Below are 23,223 nucleotides of genomic sequence, written 5' to 3'. Positions count from 1 at the left end.
AAACTGATACAACGGGAGGGGGGGACGGACATAATCAGGATAGATTTGAGAAGGAAAGGGAACAAGAAATTATAGTCAACTATTTTTGGGTTTGCAGAAATATCACCCCAAGAAAATAAAAAATTAAGAGCTAGAAGAGACACCTACAATAGAAAAAGAGAGGAGGAGAGGAGGAGAGGAGATTAGAGGAAGAGGAGGGAAGGAAGATTACCTCTAAGGAGAGGAAGGTGGAAGGGAGAAAAAGAGAAGGAGAGATGGTAAGAAGGAGAAGAGGAAGAGAGGAGGAGGGGAGAGGTAAGGGAAGAAGGAAGGGAAAGGAGGGAGGAAGAAAGTAGAGAAGGGAGGGAGGGAGAAAAGAAAGGGAAAAGAAGGTGGTGTCAAAACAGACGAGGGATGTCATATTCCTCTGCATTTCTTTCTCGCCAAATATCTCTCAATTCAAAGTTGTCCATCATGTCAAAAAAAGGTTTGGGTAGCTTAGCTCACATTTTAGTATTAGGGCGAGAGGTCTTCTTATCTCTTTTAGTGTCAATCACGCTGTTCCAGTCACCCAGTAGTATACAAGACTTATAGTCCCACTGTACTAATTTAGCGTGAAGATTTCTATAGAATCCATCTTGCTGTTGATTAGGAGCATAAATTCCCAAAAGTAATGTCTTTTTCCCTTCCAAGATTAGGTCTAGTGCGATATATCTTCCAAAGGGATCTGCTTCAATTAGTTCAGCCTTAATGTCTTTTCTTAAGTATACAACTATACCATTTTTCTTTTCCGTAGCAGAGGGACCAAGTGTTGACCAAGTTTGGGGTTAAACAAATATTTTTGATCGGTTGATTTGATATGAGTTTCTTGCAAACAAATTATATCATTCTTGAACTGTTTAAGATAGTGAAATATTTTCTTTCTCTTCTATGGAGAGTTCAGTCCATTGACATTCCATGTCAAAATCTTAGTTGCCATCTTTGGTTGCCTGAAGCTTTTTTAGAGCCTCCTGCATGGCCTGTTTAATCTTTGGCCTAACTCCTCCCATGGCTTCTGAGCTTGTTGCTGTGGCTCCTTGATCAATGGCCGGTGATTGTTGAGGTTGTTGCATTGTAGCTTGTTTTTCCATTCGTCTGGTAGTCATATGGCTAGATCTTTGTTCCATGGCACCTTGCCCTTCCGGGAAGGGGAGATGGTGTGTCTTGTCTAGTAGTTGTGTCATTTGCCATCTATCTTGTCCTTCTTGTGGTCTTTCTCCAGATCCAGGTGGTGCAGCGTGTCCCACCTTCAGAATATTGTGATAGAAATCTCAAACTTTCCATACAGAGTTGAGACAATATCTTTGCTTGTCAAATGTGATTATAATACCAAATGGCACATCCCATCTATAGTGTATCTAACGGTTTCTGAGTTCTCCCACTAGAAAAGCATAATCTCTCCTGGCTCTTAGGATTTGAAGTGGTATTTCTTTCAAGACAATCAAATCCTGGCCACCGATTTGAAGCCTGGTTTTATAGGACTCTTGTAGTATCATGTTTCTGACCTCTCTTGTGGCGAAGTATATAACTACATCTCGGGGGAGTTGCTTCTGTTTTGCTGCCCAAGAATTAATGCAATAAATTTTATCGATCTGCCAGTCAAAGTTGGACCCCGGTGTTCCCACCAGACTGTCAAAAGCCTCTGAAAAAATGTTTCAAGTTCTCCTGTTTATCCTCACGCAACCCCCTGACTCTTAATGCGAACTCCATCTGCCTGTACTGTATCATAATAATCTGTTTTTCAGCGTTTTCAACTTTTTGTTGCACCACCTCAGTTTTGCATGTCAAGTTAGTATTAGCTTCATTAAGAACCTCTAAGTTATCTTCAATTCCAGAAACATGTTCTGTCAGTACAGTTACAAGTCCCAGCATATCATCATTTATTTTGGCAATCCTAGTATCAAGTTTCTCATATAAGTCCACCTTAAACTCTTTTAATTCATCCTTTATCTCTTTTATCTCCTCTCCAATTTCTCTGAAGGTTTCCAAAAAAAGTTCTTTCGTTAGCACATCTCCAGTAGGGGGCAACTTTGTGCCATGTATCGGGGATGTGCTTCTAGGAGGAAGTTTCCCCCCAGGATTTAATTTTGATGCCATTATAAGTCTTATCTATGAGCAATTAATCAAACTCTATTGGCTCGCTGTACAGCTAACGAGAAAGAAAAAAGGGTGTTAAATCACCCCTTTGTTAGCTCTTTAGGATTTTTCAAAGGATTTCAAAAAAAAAGGAAAAAGAAAAAAAGCATTGTAACGAAGCGCCATTTTTGACTTCTCTATATTAGAAATATATATTAACAAAGTTGATAAGAAGAAAGTCTTGTAAACTCTTCAGAGAAGTGAAACTAATTAATAAGAAACTGCTGGCCGGCTGTTCCTCCCTTTGAAACTGTTTTTCCCAGAGGAATTAGGAATGTGGCATTGTTACGGAGAATGCACCATTGCCATTTTAGGAGCCAATTTTTTTTTTAAAGAAAAAAAATAACCAAGTACACGAAGGAAGCTCTTGTAAAAAGTGAAGCTAGGATTTTAAAAAAAAACAGATAAGGTTCTCAGATACGGACTCTGCTTGTATTAAATTCAGATAAATAGTTCAAATATTGTCCTAAGTGGAGGTATCTTACTTTGCGCTGTGAGAAACAGCTAGGGATTTCTAGCACGGAGATAATGATTCAGCCTTGGCTGGCCCCCCTTCTCTTCGCAGCCAAAAAAACTGCAAACTTCAAAGGAAAAGCTCTTGCCAGCTGGAACTTCTCTCCCCCTCTTCTTTGCCTGAAGAGTGAAGTATTGGCTTAGCAGTGAGAAGACGGAGTTTCAGGCCATTCCTGAAATTCCCCTATTCCGGAAGAAATGGACAGGTCGTTTACGATCCTAGCTGTCCCGGAGAGACAGTGGAGGTTTGGGGAGATCCAGTGACCTCAGAGACGCTCGCAGGTCTCGGGGGGGCTCGGATTTCAACCCCTTTTGCCATCCCTTTCTGAATTAGCTGTATGCTAACCGAAACTGCAGGCAGCCCCTAAGAATGGTAGAAGTGTTTTCAACTGGTAAGCTGATTTTATTACTCAAAGAGAGATGGTCCACATTAAAATCTAAGCTAATTGAAACCAAAGAACAGAAGAATCTAGCGGCGAATTGGTTTTTTTTAAAATGGATTTATGGCTGGTGGTTACCCTATTTCTTAAATGTTTTGAATGCTGATTACGTGGATAAAGGAAAGTTTACCCTACTTCAACATTCCCTTCGGGCTCTCATTAAGTGGGCTGTAAACCAATTTACTATAATTTGGCTTCTTATAACTTGACACTTTTACTGCTTGGCTGTGTTGGTCTAAGATCAGATAATACTGCATAGCTCTCAGCGTGTCTTTACTTGCGAATATCTTCTGCATCACATAATGGCATCTGTACTTGCTTCAAGTGATTCATTTCAAAAGATTTTTTCCGCTTTTCAGAAGTTGTTTGATACGTATGAAAAATCTTCAGAAAAATCTGAAAAAAACCTGGACTATCTATTGTTTTTAACATCAAAATATGAAAGAAAGAGTGAGAGAGTTGAATGTTTGAGTGGTCCTGAAACTCAAATGAAGAATGTCAGAAAGGAAGTCTCTCAACTTGCTGACACGTCGGGCGTCTGGTTTATTTCGGAGGCAGAAAGAGAAAGAGATACAACGCTTGAAAGAAGGGAAGCCATACAGAAAACTTATCTCAAAAGACAGATTGTAGGAGGAATGAGAAACATTAAAGAATCTATACTTTATGAAACATTATTTGCAGAATTTTCGATACCACCCTTGAAAATCAAAAACAAATTGATTACAAGCCAAGGACAACATTATTACATCAGAGGCACCCTAAGCAAAAAGGTGCGAAGATATTTCTCTTTGGACTTGCTTATAAAAACGTTTGGAGAACTTGTTTTAAGAATGGTAACAGGACCAAGGAAGTTTTGCTATTGGAGAGACATAGGCTGATAGATTGAAGAATACAATTGAAAATTAGCTAAATCTAATTACTCTTATTTGTAATAGATATAGCTGAATAATAATTGATATTGATAGTAATGTATATAATGTGGAGTTGATATGATAAATAATAATTGGATATGAGAAAGGAAGGTTGGAAATATTTTTGGTTATAAAGGTTATTAATCACAATAATTATCACCATTAAAAAATAAAATAAAATATATACAGTTAAATGTTAATTAATATGGGGAAAGTATGATATATGATATAACTACATAAAGAAGGGAGAATGATAATAAACTATACTGCATGGAAGATGGACTTTTTGGTATTAAATACTATGGATGTTCAGCTAAAATAGGATATGAGGATTTGATGTTAATAGAGGATTTTACAAAGAAGTAAATGAAATGTCAGCAGGTGTTATGGATTAATTCTTTGGCATAGTTAAGGATGAAGGATGTTTAAATAACTGTAGTCAATTAAAAGTGGAGGTATAATGATGTTAATATAGTAAACATTTGAGTTAAGATATTTGAATTAATATGAATTAATGGAAGAGATGCACCAAAACATGTTGTAACCAGCTGATATATATATATATATATATATATATATATATATATATATATATATATATATATATATATATATATATATATATATATATATATATAATATATATACCTGTGTTCTTTTTTCTTTTTTTGTTTGTTTTTGTTTTTGTCTTTGTTTTTGTTTTTTGTTCGGTTTTTTCTTCCCTGCCTTGTCTTTTGTTCTTTTTGTCTTTTTTTTTTGACCTTTTTTCCCCCACTAGTGTGGGCATGTATTGTTTAAGATTATTATTTTTATTAATATCTTTAAATAATAATTACAGTCAAATGAAAATGGATATATGATGATGGTGATGTGTATGAATATTTGAGTTAAAATGCTCGAGTTAACATGAGTTATGTCTGTTGACTGTGGAGGAGATGCACAAAAGTTTATTTGTGACTGACTGACACACTTTCTATAGCATGTAAAGAAAAATGTTGTACTTGTTTTAAATTAAAAATTAAAAAATCTTTTTAATAAAAAAAAAGAGTGAGGTATTGCCAGATGTCTAGGCAGATAACACGACCAGAAACCCGGGGGCAGCTCTATTAAGAGCAAGATCCCGCCCAGGAAGTCCTTCTTTTCTGATAGACATCAATCCTTTTCAAGGATTGATTTTATACTAATCACTAATGATTTACTTTCTAGGGTGAAGAAGACAAAGATTGCGGCGAGGGTCCTTTCGGATCATAACCCAGTCTGGATGGAATTGGGAAGGATAGTGCAGGCAAGAAGGTTTTGGAGGCTGAATGAAAACTTATTCAGATATGAGAAGTACATTAATGATTGTAAAAAAATTGTTATCTGAATACTTTGTTCTGAATATGAATAAGGGTACACCTATGGAATTTGTAGGGGATGCAAGCAAAGCGTATATGAGAGGAGTACTGATGAATATAAACAAAATACATAGACATAAACAAGGGCTAAAACGAAAAGAATTGGAAGAGGAAATTAAAGGGAAAAAGTTGGAGTTAATATTGAATCCAGGCAATACAAAGGTTAAGGAAGCAATTACTATATTAAAATCTCAATTTGATATGCTGATCTCTGATCAGGTAGCCACTAGTTTATTATATGAAAAACACAATACTTTTTGTAACACAAACAAACCGGGCAGATGGTTAGCTTATCAGATTAGGAAAAAAACAAAAATTCGAAATGTAACCAAATTGATTTATAGAGGGAAGGAGGTGTTTCAACAGGAGGAGATTCAAAAGGCATTTCGGGAATTTTTTACAGAATTGTATAAAGGGGAAAAAATTAAGGGTTTAGATATAGACAAATACTTAGATAAAGAGAAAATACCCCTAGTTAGAGAAGAGTACAGGCAAAAGTTGAATCAACCAAAAACCTCAGGGGAAATCTTGCAGGTAATTAAGCAACTAAAGTTAGGGAAAGAGCCAGGCACAGATGGCTTGATAGTGGTTTACTATAAAAATTTACAGTTAGAAATGGTAGAACCTCTTAGAGAACAATTTAATAAAATTCAAATGGAAGGTAAAGTGCCCCCATCTTGGAAGACAGCGTTTATATCTTTGATACCCGAAGAAGATCAAAATACTACCCAACCAAAAAATTACAGACCTATCTCATTACTTAATGTAGATTATAAAAATTTTACTAAAATACTAGCAAATAGGTTAATGGTGGTTATGCAACAATTGATACATACCGACCAAACAGGTTTTATACAGGGGAGACAGATGAAGAGTAATGTTAGACTAATTATTAATGCATTAGAATATTTGGGAAAGAACAACCAAATTCCTGCTGCGTTCATATTTCTGTATGCTGAGAAGGCCTTTGACCAAGTTAACTGGCAATTTCTGTTGAAGATATTGCAAAAAATGCAGATAGGAGATAGCTTTTTACGGTCAATTAAAGCACTATACCAACAGCAAACAGCACAAATTATAGTCAATGGAAGTTTAACAGACCATTTTCAAATTGGAAAAGGTACAAGACAGGGCTGTCCTTTGTCCCCGCTATTGTTCATTATAACTTTGGAAGTATTGTTGAATAAAATACGGGGCTTGGATGGTCTAAAAGGGATCAAGATTAGGCAGCAAGAATACAGAGTCCACGCTTTTGCGGATGATTTGGTCATAACATTGGAACAACCGCAGGAATCTAGTATGGTTTTAATGAATACGATTAATACCCCCCATGGGGCTGCCCTTGAAGAGCATCCGGCGACTTCAGCTAGTCCAGAACGCGGCTGCGCGAGTGATCATGGGCGCACCACGGTTCGCCCACATAACACCGATCCTCCGTGAGCTGCGCTGGCTACCTGTTGATCGTCGGGTGCACTTCAAGGTCCTACTTACCACCTATAAAGTGCTCCATGGTAGTGGATCTGGCTATCTGAGAGACTGCCTTCTGCCAATTACCTCCCTGCGTCCCATCAGATCGCACAGGGTAGGCCTCCTCCGAATCCCATCCGCCAGTTAGTGCCGACTGGCGACTACGCGGAGGAGAGCCTTCTCAGTTGCAGCTCCGACGCTATGGAACAACCTCCCCGTGGAGATCCGTACCCTCACCACAGTCCAGGCCTTCCGCACAGCCCTCAAGATCTGGCTATCCCGTCAGGCCTGGGGATTGGATTTACTCTCACCCCGCCCGAATGTTGAGTGAATGTTGTGTTTTATGGTTAATTTTTTTTTTTTACTCACGTTTTTCTTTTATGTCTTGTCTTGCACTCCCTTCCCCCATTGTTGTAAGCCGCCCTGAGTCCCCTCAGGGAAAAGGGCGGCCTATAAATGTTCAATAAATCTACAAATCTACAAATCTAATCAATATGGTCAAGTGTCTAGTTTTAAAATAAATTTAGGAAAAACAAAAATACTAGCTATAAATATGAATACTAAAAAAAATGAAGAACTAGGATGGATGGTAGGATGTGAGGTAGTCAAAAAAGTCAAATATCTTGGGGTTAATATTTTAGCCTCAAACGGGAAATTATATAAGCACAATTATGAACCACTTTGGCGGAGTATACAGATAGAAATGAAAAAATGGGAGAAATTGTACTTATCCTTGTTGAGTAGGATAGCGGCAGTGAAAATGAACATCTTACCAAAATTTTTATTTCTTTTTCAAATGTTAGCTATACTTAAAAAAGATGCGAATCTTTTAGAATGGCAGAAGGGTATCAACAAATTTGTATGGGCCGGAAAGAAGCTGAGGGTAAAGATGAAAATAATGCAAGATGTACGCGAGAAAGGAGGCTTGAAATTACCTAACCTAAAATTATATTATGATGCAGTGGCGCTATCTGCAATTAGTGATTGGACCCATCTAACCAACGATAGAATACTGAATATCGAGGGACACGATCTGGTATGTGGTTGGCATACTTACTTGTTATTCAACAAAAAATTGGATTAGAATTTTAAAAGTCATATCTTAAGAAATGCTTTACTGCGGGTTTGGAAAAAATACCAATATAAACTAAATGACAAGTTACCCATGTGGGCAATTCCTAGACATGCAATTGAAAATATGAATATAGCACAAAAACAGGATAGAACCACCTACAGACAACTTCTCACTTTGGAAAGGGGGGTGCTACAACTAAAATCTTTAGAGGCATTGAAAGAGGAGAAGGTAGTTCAAACATGGTTCCAGTATGGCCAATTACAGGCCAGGTGGAAAATAGACCAAAAAACTGGTTTTATCCAAATTGAGGATAATTTGTTTAAACAAATAAGAGATCAAAGTTTAATGCATATAAAGAGGATATATAATGTACTAATACAGATGGATTCGGAAACAGAATTAGTTAAAGATTGTATGATAAAGTGGGCTCAAAATATTGAAGAACCAATAATGCTGGACACATGGGAAAGAATATGGGTAAGAAATGTGAAATTCACACAAGCACAAAACCTGAGAGAAAATTTTTATAAGATGTTTTATAGATGGCACTTAGATCCTAGAAAGCTGGCTTCTATGTATCCGAATGTACAGCCTAAATGTTGGAGGTGTGGTTCTCTTGATGCTACATACATTTTCATATATGGTGGACTTGTCAAAAGGTTAAGGCATTTTGGATAAAAATGTGGTGGATTATGCAAAATATCTTTAAAAGAAGGATAAAGTTACTCCCAAGTTATTTTTACTTGGTATATGTACGGACTTTACAGCGTTAGAGACTAATCTGGTTCTGCACCTAAAAACGGCAGCAAGACTGTTGGTGGCGCAATACTGGAAGAAGGAAGAGTTGCCTACAACTCAAGAATGGACATTGAAAGTCACAAACCTAGCCAAGATGGCTAAAATATCGGCATATCTTAAAGACCATTCAAATGAGAGATATAAACGAGACTGGAAAAAATGGATTGACTATATACAAAACAAATACGGGACCAAGAAATTACAAATAACCTATGCTTAAGATTAGGAATATTCTAAACTGCTCAAAGTTAGTGTAACAGGAAGAAGCTGTGTTCAATGCAGAGATGTTATTAACTTCTTTTTTTTATTTCCTTTGTCTTAATATATTTTAGACTGTGTTTGTTAAAAATCTATACCGTTTATGGGCTCTGGGAAGTCGGGGGGGAAGGGAGGTGGCGTGTTAGGTGGGAGGGGGGATACATAGTATGTGTTAGATTTTAAAGTAACGTGACTGAACTTGTACACTGTTGCTCTTTAATTCCACTGTAAAAATAGGACAAGCTGAATATATTAATAGATTGTAGAAATACAGTGAAGGGAGGAGTAGAGGGATAGAAGAAAGAGGGGTAGAGAGGGTGGGAGAGAGGATTGGAGGGAGGATGAGAAGGAAGGGAGGGAGTGTATAGCAATAGCAATAGCAGTAGACTTATATACCGCTTCATAGGCCTTTCAGGCCTCTCTAAGCGGTTTACAGAGAGTCAGCATATTGCCCCCAACAATCTGGGTCCTCATTTTACCTACCTCGGAAGGATGGAAGGCTGAGTCAACCCTGAGCCGGTGAGATTTGAACCGCTGACCTGCTGATCTAGCAGTAGCCTGCAGTGCTGCTTTTAACCACTGCGCCACCTTGGCTCTGGTATCGGGAGAGAAGAGTGGTAGAGGGGGAGGGAAAGTAGGGTAGAGGGGAATGAAGGAGGGAAGATGGAAAGTTGGAGGGGGGCGTAAGAAAGGGTGTATGGAGGGTCGAAGAGGTACATTGGGTTTCTATTTTGGGGGGTATTGTTGACAAGAGGAATGGCTGTGTTTATTGTTTAATGTTATATGGCCCCGGTTATTCACAGTATATATGTGACTGTACGAAAATGAAAATGGAAAATAAAAACACATTTATAAAAACAAAAACAAAAAAAACCAGACGAGGGATGGTAAACAACCCAAACTGTATGTTATAACCCTGTAAATGGAATGACAAATGTATAACAATGACGAATGTAAAAAAAAAAAAAACTACGCGAATGTATACCTATAGTTGTATATAGAGAAGTAAAAATTAAAAAAAAAACTCTTAAAAGAGGAAATCTTCTTTCTCCATCTCCAAGGTTCCTTCCAACTATTATTCTAGCCTTTGCTTGACTTTTGTCCTCTTCCTTACGGATCGAAAGACAACTTCCCCCCCCCCAAAAAAGAGTAGGTTTCGCTTTTCTTGCAAGTCTGAGCTTCCTTCAAATCCCCACCCATTCCTCCTTGAGCGAAAGTCGAAGACAGCAAGATCTCCCTCCCGGATTTCCCCGGATAGCCAAATTGGGCAACAGCTGGGCACAGCTTAAGCCGCAGACACAAAGGAGGGGGAAGGTAATGGGGACCATGCGGTGGGGTGGAGGCAGGGACGTGCAGTCACTAGAGGCAAGGGAGGCGGGGCCTCACCAGTCTCCTCAGGGAAAGGAAAGGATTTTAAATAATTTTCTTAAAATAATTAAAGCCAGGGTAGTTGCTACCAGATTTCAAGTCACAGTGGCTTGGTGTCTGCTCTCAGTGTTAACTAGGAGGAGGCCAGAGAACGAGGGGCCTCTTTTGCATAAGGAATTTTTTGCCTTTTAAGAGTTAAGCAAGGGTTAACAAGGGAAGAATTCCTTATGCAAATGAGGCACGTATTCTCTCGCCTCCTGTAGAGGGCATTTTTAGAGGCTTTTTAGAGTTCTCTGGGAGCGACCAGGTCAGTCTGACTTCAGAGCTCTGGCTTTTCAAGAGGGCAGGGCAGGGCTGGGAGAAGCAGAGTTGAAATCGTCTCTGAAACAGCTGGAAAAGGTGCGTGTGGGGAGGGGGGAGGAATTCAAAAAGTTTGATCGGAAGGCAGCAGGGGAAGGGGGCATATGGCAGAAGAGCTGCTTTCAAACCTTTGGAAAATATATCTTTTTTATTTTTATTTTTCATGATTTACATGTTTATTAATAATAGAATTCATGGAGTTGCAATTCTGTCACAGTTATCGGTTGGTGAGTCCCATGATCTCTGAGGCATGTGATGAGAAAATGTAAGATTGTGCTATTTTAGAATAAATGTTTCAATTTATGGCTTGTGCAATATGTTCTACGTAAGAATCCTGGCATGTTTGGGAGACAAAAATGCCCATATAATTAATAAGCATAGTCAACCTTCTGTCATATTATTTTGGAGAATAGAAGTATAAATTTTAAGGAGTTATTTGTATACAGTTTTTTTTTTAAAGAAATCCATGGAAATGGGGGGGGGGGGAAGGGGCAACAGTGCAATTGAGGATTCATTTAAAACTGTACATTGATTTAGAGACTGTTACCTGTCTTCTTTTTTTCCCAGAAGTTAAAAAGAAATTAAATTTCTCTTGACAAAGAACAGAGCAGAAGATGAAAATGGATTAGTAATCTTTTTTTTTTACAGAAAATAACCTGTGTATTACACATTTGCCCAGAATATGTAGAAAACTGATTTGTTGGCAAATTTCATATCTACATGCAAATCCAGTTAGTCTATCCAGTAGTATTTTTAATATTATGATTTGAATTATTTATATAAAAATTCTGTTTTAGATCTATTTCTTTACTTACTTAGTTTTTCATAGCTGTCACTTTGAGATAAATATGCTTTGTTCTATGTTTAATATAAAAAGCTACCTCTTTTGAATTTCTGTGATTCTGTTCTTATTACATGAAATTATCTTGTTCATGTGCTTACAAAAAATTGACTGGAAATAACATTCAGCTTTGCAGTTATATACCTAAACTACATGGTTGGTGAAAAAGAATCCCCTGTGCATATTGGCTTTGAAGCAAGCTACTTTCCCTTTGAACTAGCCTAGTTTTAGGATGCTAGAAATCCCATAGATTGCATTTGAAATATTCTCTTTTTTTTTTTTTGGTTCAAAAGTTTTATTTCTCTTAAGACAAACATTTCATCATTCCTCAATCAGTAAGACATCGAAGTACAATTTTTTATATGTCAAAATAATTCTAGTTTACCACCAAATTCTTGTCTAGCCTAATATATACCCCTCCCTCCCTCCACCCTCCCCCCAACCCCCCTCCTCCTTCCCCCCCCCCGACTTCCCAGAGCCCGTACACGGTATGGATTTCTAGCAAACACAGTCTAAAATCTATTGAGAAAAAAAGAAATTAATAACATTCTACATTGACCTTAGCTTCTTCTTGCTGAACCAGCTTTAAACAATTTAAATCATTTCTGATCTTAAACATAGGCTAACTGGAATTTCTTGGTCCCGTATTTGTTTTGTATATAGTCAATCCATTTTTTTCCAGTCTCGTTTATATCTCTCATTTGAGTGATCTTTAAGATATGCCGATATTTTAGCCATCTCGGCTAAGTTCGTAACTTTCAATGTCCATTCTTGGATTGTAGGCAAGTCTTCCTTCTTCCAGTATTGCGCCACCAACAGTCTTGCTGCCGTTATTAGGTGCAGAATCAAGTTAGTCTCTACCACTGTAAAGTCAGTACATATACCTAGTAAGAATAACTGAGGAGTGAACTTTATCCTTCTTTTAAAGATATTTTGCATAATCCACCATATTTTTATCCAAAATGCCTTAACCTTTTGGCAGGTCCACCATATATGAAAATATGTAGCATCGAGAGAGCCACACCTCCAACATTTAGGCTGTACATTCGGATACATAGAAGCCAGCTTTTTAGGATCTAAATGCCATCTATAGAACCTTTGGAAAATATATCCAATCCAACTTCTGTCTTTGTGTTTGTTTGAGAGTGAGTGAATGAGAGAGGGATCAAAGTTCTCTGTGTGCGTGTGTCTGTTTGAGAGAGGGGGGGGAGGGAGGGAGATAGGGAGGAAGGAGGGGGAGGGAGAAGAAAAAGAATGGGAAAACTTATTTTGCAAGGGGGGAAAATGCTGTCGCTTTAAATTGGAACTGAGCATGCCTGGCTGTGGAATTCTGGGAGTTGAGGTCCACAAGTCTAAAAAGTGCCTCATCAGGGTGGAGGGATAGAGGGAACGACGGAAGGGGGATGGAGAAGGCCAGGTTTCTCTGTATTTGAGGGGGGGGGGAATTGGAGGACTTGATTTTCTGCACACCAGGAAAACTAGACTCAAGGACAGTTTCTCCCCCCTCTGCTAAAAACTAATTCCCATAACACTGTTGAACTCTTAACCATTATGCCACAGGTCTCCTCCTTATCAGCTGAAGCCAGGGAAGAAGGTATATATTTAGTGTCACAACCCCTGGTAAGCCCCAATTATGGGAGGAAGCCATTATGTGACATAATGGCTAAGACGTTTGCCTAAGATGCAATACAGCACAGGTTCGAATCCCAGTAAGGGTATGGTTAGCTGATGAGAGCTAAATAGCTTGAAATAGATCTATACTAGTCTCCCTTTATTTATTTATCAGCACAAATAAAACACGCGCACACACATAAATATTGATAAGTCTCTCTCATTCTCGTTCTATCCTATGATAGTTTTTTTTATATAATATCTGAATCTATTGATATATAGTGTATACCACCCCTTAATACTACTTAACATCTGTCCAATCTTTTCTTAAGAACCTCCCGAGATGAAGCACCTACAGATCTTCTCTTGGCAAACCGTCCAACTGGCTAATTTTCCTCTCCGTCAGGATGTTTCTCCTTAATTCCAGGTTGCATCTCTCCTGGATGAGTTTCCATCTGTTGTTCCTTGTCCTGCCTTCTGGTGCTTTGGAAAACAAGCGGACCCCCTATTCTTTGGGGCAGCCCCTCAAACACTGGAACACTGCTAGATGTGGCCCCTAATCCTTCTTTTCTCTAGACTAGCCATACACAATTCCTGCAACGTTCTTCATATGTTTTAGCCTCCAGGCCTTTAATCATCTTAGTTGCTCTAGGATGACTATTTCCAAAGTCTCAACCTCTTTTTTGTAATGTGGGGACCAAAACTGGATGCAGTTATTCCAGGGGTGGCCTTACTAAAGATTTATAAAGGAGTGCTAACACTTCACGTGATTTTGATTCTGTCCCTCGGTTTATACAACCAAGGAAGACGTTAGCTCTTTTGGCCTCTGTTGGACTCCACTGCTTACTCCCCTCCATGTAGATGTAGTACCATTAACCATTGAGTCCAATGGTTACAAATCCATCTTCAATCCACCCCACAGTTTTCTACTGACCAAGAATTCGTTTGTGGTCTACTCTGTCGAATGCCTTGAGGAAGTCTAAATTATACTCTGTCCACAGCATTTCCCTTCAACTCCCAGAATGCCCCAGTAAGTGGGGCTGGCTGAGGAATTCTGGGAATTGAAGTCCACAAAAAGTTGCCAAGGTGGGTGACCACCTCTGGTCTACAGGGGTGCGAACACTGTGTGGCTTGTTGTCTATGGCTTGCAAAGTATCGTATATTCCAGCTGTCTGCAAGGAGTATAAATCCTTCCATTGTCCACCATCCAGTCAGAGCTGATGAAGCTTCTTGGATGAGAAGTGAAACGTCTTCAAAAGAAACACACAAAAAATTCCAGTTGCCTCCTGAAAAAGCACCTTTGGGACCACAAACTCTTTCGCGATATGGTCTGCAGTGCATCCAATGGCGCATTCATAGAACAGCTTCCCAAGAGCTCTTGGAGAGGGGGCACCGCTGATTAAGGGATGGACATCCACAGTTCTCACGAGGCATTGGTCAGTCTCTGCCTCCTCCAGATGGTTCTTCTCTCTTTCAGGACAATAGAAGTGTCAGCAACATGCAGGAGCTGAGCATAGCCATGGCAGAAGACATCCTTGATATCCCAGCCCTGGGCCGCCCCTTTCAGCTGGGGATGCTGTACGACTGCCGCAAAGATGCCCTCATCCCAGGTAGGAGAGGGAGGAGAGGCCGATGGGTGGGCATCCGCTGAGGGATCTCAGGAGAAATCTCTCTTGAGATCAATGTAGGCATAGCAATTCTCATTCCTCTCTACTCAGTCGAAAACCTTTGGAGTTTGAGGGAGTTTGCAAATCTGGTGGGTGGTTCCTTTGGTGATGGCCGAACAGAACAAATGAGGGAACCCTCCAAGGAAATTGACGTTCCAGCACCCTGGGGCTTCTCTATCCTGCTTGAGATTTTTTGAAGGTCTGTTTCGCCTTTACCTGCCTATTTCCTTCTGTTCCATGCAGGAGTGACCCTTTGGGACTGCAGCTCTCCTCAGAAGGACCCGACCATCAAGCCACAGCCCACAACAGCCACTAAAATCATTGCATCTGACAGCATAGATGACAAGGCCTCTGCCCTGGACATCTCAGCATCCCTCAAGGCCAGTTTCCTGGGAGGACTGGTTGAAGTGGGAGGGTCAGCCGAATATCTTCATGACACCAAGAAGTCCAAGAAACAGGCCAGACTCACCCTTCAGTACAAAGCCACCACCAGGTATGAACATCTGACAATGAGCCACCTAGGAATCCAGAATGTCTCTTACCCAGCCATCTTTGAGCAGGGCACAGCCACCCATGTGGTCATCGCCATCCTCTATGGAGGCCAGGCCTTTTTTGTCTTTGACCGAGAAGTTTCTCCAACGGAGATGGTGAAAGATATAGAAGGAAACCTCAAGTCTACACTCATAAAGGAAATATCTATTGGAGCAGAGGTCCAGCTGACTGAGGAGGAGAAAGCAAATGCTCTGAAGTTCAGATGTAAGATCCATGGAGACTTTTCTCTGGAAAGAAATCTAATCCCTTTCCAAGATGCTATGAAAGTTTATGCAAGTCTACCAAAAATGTTAGGGAAAGAGAAGGCTGTTCCTATACGGGTCTGGCTCTCCCCACTGACCAGGTTGGACACCAGAGCAGCTAAGATGGTCCGTGAGATCAGTGTAGGGTTGGTCTTTGATGCTGAAAAGATCTTGGAGGATCTCAATGAAATAGAGATGCAAAGCAACGATCTAATCAATGATCCCATTGCTGAGACGTTCCCTGAGATCCAGAGGAAGATCCAGAACTTCAAGGATCTCTGCAGGCAACACAAGCAGACTTTCCAGAAACAGCTGGCCACAGTGTTGCCTTCCATCCGGGGAGGAGAGCTGGAGGAAGGGACCCTGGTGAACATCTTGAGGTCTGTCAACCAGATGCCCTTTAACAGTCAAAGGCTCCGTGAATTTCTGGACACCAAGAAAAGAGAAATTGAGATTGTCAGATCTTATCTGACTATTCTAAGTGAAATACCAGTTATCTCATCCAAGAAAAAGCTGGAAGAAATAGTTGTGCACCCCCAGAATGTATACGTGGTCTCCTTTGTATTCACCTCTTTACATGAAGAGGAGCCATTTCTGTTGACCTTAAAGGACTGGCTTCATGAGCGGTTCTTGCAACAATCTTCTAGCACTATTCCTGGGGTGAAGAAAGGCCTGGCCTGGTTTGAGAACAAGGAGACAACCCGTAATGCTTGCCACACTGTCAAATCCATGAAGGACTATTTCAGTATCAACCAACCCAATGAGAAGGTCCGCTTTGTTGTGGCCTCACTCCCAGATGTGGACAACCCAGGAGCCTCAATATACCTTTATGAAAATGGAGAGCTGGTCAGCAAGAACTTTGAGTTGCCCTCAAAACCTCTTCCTCTCCTGATCAGTGAAATGAGACATGACAGCATTCGGCTGAGGTTTCAACCAGCGGAATATGGGAGGGCTGCCATCTCCAGCTATCTGATATGGTACAAGATTACAGGGGAAGAAAACTGGAAATCAGAGAGGGTAGAAGGCACCAGGAAAACTTTCCTACTGAAAAATCTGGCTCCAAACACAGAGTACCAGTTCAAGTACACTGCTTGTTGCAAACTGGGCCTTAGTGAAACCAGTGACCTCAGCCTGCCCACAAAGACCCTTCCCACCAGCCCTCCTGAGAAATTAAGAGAAATTGAGGCAACATCTTCTACCATCTCTCTGGCCTGGAACCGTCCCAGCATCGTTGCTTCCGGAGTTAAGGTCAAGGAGTACAAGGTGGAGTACAGAAGGGTGGAGGCTGATAATGAAAAGTACCCATGGAGTGAAGTAAAGGCCCGTCATGTTAGGTATCCACTTGAAGGTCTGACGTACCAGACGGCATATAGAATACGGGTGTCAGCCGTGTGTAATAATGGAGTTCTGAGTGTCCCCAGTGAGGAGGTGACGATCTCCACATCACATTTTCTGAATTTTCAGCGGCTGTGGGATTGTTGTATCCTGTGATGCGGTAATGGTATCCTATTTTCTTCACTACATGTCAGCCTCTCTATCGCTAGCTTGCTATCGGCTGCCATAGTAACGGGGGGAGGAGTTTTGGTATTTGGGAGGGGAAACGTGCTGGTGGAGATGTCTCTAAATGAAAAGGGGGTTTCGCTCTCTGCGCATGCTGAATGGGCTTGTTTAGGCCTGGTCAAGGTCAACCGTCTCTGCGTACCAGATGGGTGAAGCCACCTGGAGATGCACCCCACGTGACACCATTGGGCGTTGGAGATTGGACATTCAGCTTGGGGTTGTTGGTGGGGGAGGGATTTGGGTAAACTTTTGATATGCAAAATTGCACTCCTTTAGCCTCAGACCTTGCTTTACTTTCGTTGCTATCAGTTCATATCCAGTAAAAGTACTTTTTCTCTAAAACCATGGAGTTGGCGGTTTCCTTTCTTGGGATTTGAAGGAGGCACATCTGACATTACCGCTTCGGTAGCAGGAACACAGCTAGGAACCTCCAGCAACCACAGCAGCATAAGTCACAGCTGATGAGTCATACACATTCCAATGGCTAACTGACTGGAGGAAGGGGAGGAGAGAAGTGGCCATCTTCCCTCTCCCCCCACACCATCATCACTGTCCTTCCTCTTCCAGTTGTGAGCCTAAGCCAGGCTCCAGAGGAACAAAAAACCCTGATTAGGTGGGGGGAGCCTGAGACCTTTCTTGGGAAGGGGGGGCTGTGTGTACTCAGAAAAAGGAATCCAGACCTCGAAAGGATGGTTGGATTGGAAAGATGGATGGATGGATTAGAAAGAAGGAGGGAGGGAGGGATGATAGATGGATGGATGAGTGGGCGGATTGAAAAGATGGATGAATGGATTAGAAAGAAGCAGGGAGGGAGGGATGATGGATGGATGGATGATGGTAGATTGAAAAGATGGATGAATGGATTAGAAAGAAGGAGGGAGGGAGATGGATGAGTGGGTGGATTGAAAAGATGGATGAGTGGATTAGAAAGAAGGAGGGAGGGATGATAGATGGATGGATGAGTGGGTGGATTGGAAAGATGGATGAATGGATTAGAAAGAAGGAGGGAGGGAGGGATAATGGATGGATGGATGGATTGGAAAGATGGATGGGTGGAGGTTAGGAGGTCAGGAAGCAGAGAGGGATGGAGGGAGAGATGGAGAGAAAAAGATCAGGGAGTCCCAACATGCTGGCTGGAGAATTCTGGGAGTTGCAATCTTCAAGTCACAAAAGATGAGAAACACCCAGATGGATGGACAGATAGAGGGAGGGATGCGTGGATACACAAAGTGAGGCAGATCGGTGCTTCTCAACCTCCTGGCTGGGGCACACTGGGACTTGAAGTCCACCAACTTCCAAGCTGGAGAAACTCTGTCCTGGGGACTGTGAATCTGTGGGGTTCAGCCGGTTCGCACCTATTCGGGAGAACCAGTTGGTAACTTTCTAAGCAGTCCGGCTGGTCATTAGGGCAGAGAACTAGTTGGTAAATTATTTGAATCCCACCACTGGACCCAGGTGTGTGTGTGTGTGGGGAGAGGGGCCAGTGGGAATGGGGAGGGAGGAAGAAGGCCAGCTTTTCTGGAGGGTGGGGGGAGAGTTTTGTGTGGAAGAGAGGAAGAGAGGATGGGAGGGAGGGAGGAAGAAGAGAGGAAAAAGAAAGAAAAAAGGAAGGAAAGAGTGGAGGTGGATGGAAGAAAGAAGGGAGGAAGTAAAAAGAAAGGGGATAGGAGCGATGGAAGGAACACAGAGAAAAGAGAGAAAAAGGAAGAAAAAGGAAGGAAACAGGGCAAATGTGGAAGGAAAGAAAGAAGGAAATAGAAAGGGAGGGAGGATGCAAGGCAGAAGAAGGAAGGAAGGAAGGAAGGAAGGAAGGAAGGAAGGAAGGAAAAAGAAAGGGGATGGAACAAGGAAAGAAAGAAGGACTGGGCAATCCTTGGTGTTCTCTTGAGCTTGCTGGTTTCCTTCCAGAAATTTCATGACCTATCTAGGTAACATCATCAGTGCTAGAAAGGAGTCGAGTGTGTGGAGAGGAGGAGGAGGAGGAGGAGGAGGAGGAGGAGGAGGAGGAGGAGGAGGAGGAGAAGGACGACGACTGTGGGGTCCTTGATGCTCTCTGAGCTGGGTTGTTTTCTTGCAGACATTTCATGACCCAACTATGTAACAACATCAGGGGTAGAAGATAGGGACGTTGTTTCCTACCTGGACATCGCACTAGCGCAGTGCTCCGTGAATTTTGAGAGGATTGAGAGTAGAGCCTGGTGCCTCCTCCACTGAGTGCTGTTGCAGAAGTGGTAGGGGGCCCAGGCCTACCTCCCGTCCCAGAATGAGTGATAAAAATCACCTGCTGGATAATGTGGAGGATGTGGGAGGGGTTATAGGGTCTTCGGTAGCGGGGATGGGCCGGAGCATTACGGTCACTATGGGGAGGAGCTGGTACGACGGGAACTTCAGGGCTAGCCATTACCGGGGAAGGAGGGTTCGCTACATCACAGAGATCCCTCCTTCCGGACCCGTTAGTTCCACTCCAGGGCCAGGTGGCGAGAATTGTCAGGGCCCTGGTCTCAGGCTGTTGTTGCTAAATGCCAGGTCTGTGGTTCACAAAGCTCCCCTTGTCTGGGACCTAATTTTAGACGAGGGGGCAGACCTGGCATGTATTACTGAAACCTGGCTGGGCCCGGAAGGAGGAGTCCCCCTCACTGAAATGTGCCCAGAGGGTTTTCAGGTGCTTCATCAGCCACGACCTTAAGGAAGGGGTGGGGGAGTGGCTGTCATCGTCCGAAGGTCTTTAGTTCCTCGTAGCATCCCTGCTCCGGAGCTTGTTGGGTGTAAGTCTCTGTTGATGAAGTTGGACCTTGGTGGTCAAGTGGGTTTGTTGCTAACGTACCTACCTCCCAACAGCGTTGCAATGGCCCTCCCTTCGCTCCTCAAGTCAGTAGCCGAGTTGGTGGTAGAATTCCCCAGGCTTATGGTTCTGGGGGATTTCAACCTGCCTACACTTGGAGAACGTTCTGACGGGGCGCAGGAGTTCATGGCTTCCATGACAGCCATGGACTTGGCCCAAGTAATTCGGGGTTCGACTCATTCAGCTGGGCACACGCTTGACCTCGTATTTCTTTTGGAGTAGTGGAGATGTGATATAGAGTTGAAGGGCATTACAACCTTGCCCTTGTCATGGTCCGATCACTTCCTACTGAGGCTTGACTTTCGGAAACCAATCCCGCACTGTAGGGAGGAGGATCCGATTAGGTGGTTCCGCCCCAGGCACCTGATGGACCCTATGGGATTTCAGACGGCGCTTGGAGAAATACCTGACACTATCGTCCACAATCCGGTGGAGTCCTTGGTCGCTGCTTGGAATATAGCGGCGGCAGGGGCTCTAACCCGGATTGCGCCTTTGCGACCTCTCCGAGGCAGCGGATCCAGGAGGGCTCCTTGGTTTACTGAGGAACTCCGGGAGATGAAGTGACAAAAGAGACACCTAGAGCGCCGCTTGAGGGCCAGTAAATCTGAGTCAGACCGAGCACTGATGAGAGCCGTTATCAGAGCCTATCTCGTGGCAATACAGGCGGCGAAATGTTCGCATTTGCCACCATTATTGCATCCGCTGAATCGTGCCCAGCCGCCTTGTTTAGAATAACCCGCTCCCTCTTGAAAGGGAGGGATGCAGATGACCCTTTACAAGGAAGAGCTGAGGAATTTGCTCAGTATTTGACGGATAAAGTCGCTCGGATTCGGACAAAACTGGACTCCAATTGCACGATACCGGGGGAAGGTCTTGAGCATACTTTATGGATTGATTGAGTTTCAACGTGCTTCTTCTGAGGAAGTGGACAAGGCCATGGGAGCGGTGAGTGCCTCCACCTGTATACTGGACCCGTGTCCCTTCTGGCTGGTCTCGACCAGCAGGGAGGTGACACGCGGCTGGATCCAGACGATTGTTAACACCTCTCTTCGGGAGGGAACCTTCCCGCCCCTCCTAAAGGATGCGGTGGTGAGACCCCTCCTGAAGAAACCGTCTCTGGACCCAGCCATTCTGAGCAACTATCGCCCAGTCTCCAACCTTCCCTTTGTTGGGAAGGTTGTTGAGAAAGTGGTGGTCTCTCAACTCCGACGGTCCTTGGATGAAGCCGATTATCTAGACTCCTTTCAGTCAGGCTTCAGGCCTGGCTACAGCACGGAAACTGCTTTGGTCGCGCTGATCGATGATCTCTGGCGGGCCAGGGATAGGGGTCACCCCTCTATCCTTGTGCTCCTTGACCTCTCAGCGGCCTTCGATACCATTGACCATGGTATCCTTCTGCGATGGTTGCAAGAGGTGGGAGTGGGAAGCACCGTCCTTCGGTGGTTCTCCTCCTACCTCTTGGACAGGTCGCAGTCGGTGTTGGTCGGAGGACAGAGATCGACCCCAAGGCCCCTCAACTACGGGGTGCCACAGGGTTCGGTCCTCTCCCCCCTCCTATTTAACATCTACATGAAGCCGTTGGGTGAGATCATATGCCAGCACGGGGTTAAGTACCACCAATATGCAGACGACACGCAGTTGTATCTGTCTGCCCGTGCCAACTCAGCGAAGCAGTAGAAGTGATGTGCCAGTGCCTGGAGGCTGTTAGGGTCTGGATGGGAGCAAACAAGTTGGCACTCAATCCAGACAAGACCGAGTGGCTTCTGATGTTCCCTCCCAATGATTGGCCAACTATTCCATCTCTCAGGCTGTGGGATGAAATTATACACCCCTCAGAGAGGGTTCGCAATTTGGGAGTCCTCCTGGATCCCCAGCTGACTTTAGAACACCATTTGTCTGCTGTGACCAGGGGGACCTTTGCCCAGGTTCACCTGGTGCACCAATTGCGACCCTACCTGGATCAGGAGGCCCTTCAGACAGTCACTCACGGCCTTGTGACCTCAAGACTGGATTATTGTAATGCGTTCTACATGGGGCTGCCCTTGAAGAGTGTTCGAAGACTTCAGTTAGTCCAGAACACAGCCACGCGAGCGATTGTGGGTGCACCCAGGTACACCCATGTCACACCAATCCTCCGTGATCTGCACTGGCTACCCATTAGTCTCCGAATCTGCTTCAAGGTGCTGGTCGCTACCTATAAAGCCCTACATGGCATCGGACCTGGGTACTGAGAAACTGCCTCCTGCCAATTACCTCCCATAGACTGATCAGATCTCACAGGTTAGGTCTCCTCCGGATTCCAATGTCGGCTGGTGACCCCCCGGGGGAGAGCCTTCTCTGTCGCAGCTCCAGCCCTCTGGAATGATCTCCCTGTCGAGATCCGGACCCTTACGACCCTCCCGGCTTTCCGCAAAGCCACCAAGTCCTGGCTGCTCCAGCAGGCCGGGGGGCCTGTGAAACATCCAGCCCCGCGGAAATTGTGAATGTTGCGGTTTTGTTTTTAAAGTGTTGCCTTTGTCTAGTCTTTCCCTTTCCCTTGTCTATTGTGAGCCGCCCGGAGTCCTTCGGGAGTGGACGGCATACAAGACAAATAAATACTAAATACTAATACTGATCTGGAATGAGTTTAGTGGGCTCTGCTAATCTCAGTCTGAAGAGATGATGGGTATTGTAGTCAGACAGCCGGATTGGAACAGGCTGCCTTAACCTGAAAAGTTTCTCCAGCCGGCTGGTAAGGAGGGTGTTTTTCCTTTTTTGCAGGTACGTCGCTGTGGTCGTCCCGGATGTTACTCCCCCATCGCAAATGCAAAACCGGTTGACAAGGTAGAACCAGTGTTGGGTTTCAATTTCTTTTAGAACTATTCTGTAGGTGTGGCCTGTTTTGTGGGAGTGGCTCAGCGGTCATGTGATCATGTAGGCGTGGCCAATTTGAAAAATGTGCTGAAACTCACTTAACAACACTTTTGCTTAGTAACCAAAATTTTGGACTCAATTGTGGTCATAAGTCCTCTCTTTTTCTTTCTTTCTTTCTTTCTTTCTTTCTTTCTTTCTTTCTTTCTTTCTCTCTCTCTCTCTCTCTCTCTCTCGCTGTCTCTCTCTCCTTTCTTCCTTCCTTTTGTGTCTCTCTCTCTCTCCTTTTGTCTTTCTTTCATCTCCCTCTCCCACTT

At 43.1% G+C, this 23,223-nt stretch overlaps 1 protein-coding gene across 1 annotated transcript in view; it reads left to right on the top strand.

The window, feature by feature from the left end:
• Positions 1-10,693: 10,693 nt before the first annotated feature.
• Positions 10,694-23,223, top strand: part of LOC116520584 (verrucotoxin subunit beta-like) — a 58,446-nt gene continuing 45,916 nt past the window's right edge. Inside the window, exons 1-4 of the mRNA XM_032234840.1 lie at positions 10,694-10,780; positions 14,671-14,803; positions 15,104-16,917; positions 22,817-22,895. Of these exons, the coding sequence (XP_032090731.1) occupies positions 14,692-14,803; positions 15,104-16,917; positions 22,817-22,895 (2,005 nt within the window). The 5' untranslated portion in view covers positions 10,694-10,780; positions 14,671-14,691. The remainder of the gene's footprint in view (positions 10,781-14,670; positions 14,804-15,103; positions 16,918-22,816; positions 22,896-23,223) is intronic.

This window comes from Thamnophis elegans, chromosome Z (genome assembly GCF_009769535.1).
Source record: "Thamnophis elegans isolate rThaEle1 chromosome Z, rThaEle1.pri, whole genome shotgun sequence".
Lineage (NCBI taxonomy): Eukaryota > Metazoa > Chordata > Lepidosauria > Squamata > Colubridae > Thamnophis > Thamnophis elegans.
This window is presented reverse-complemented; position numbering and strand designations above follow the sequence as displayed.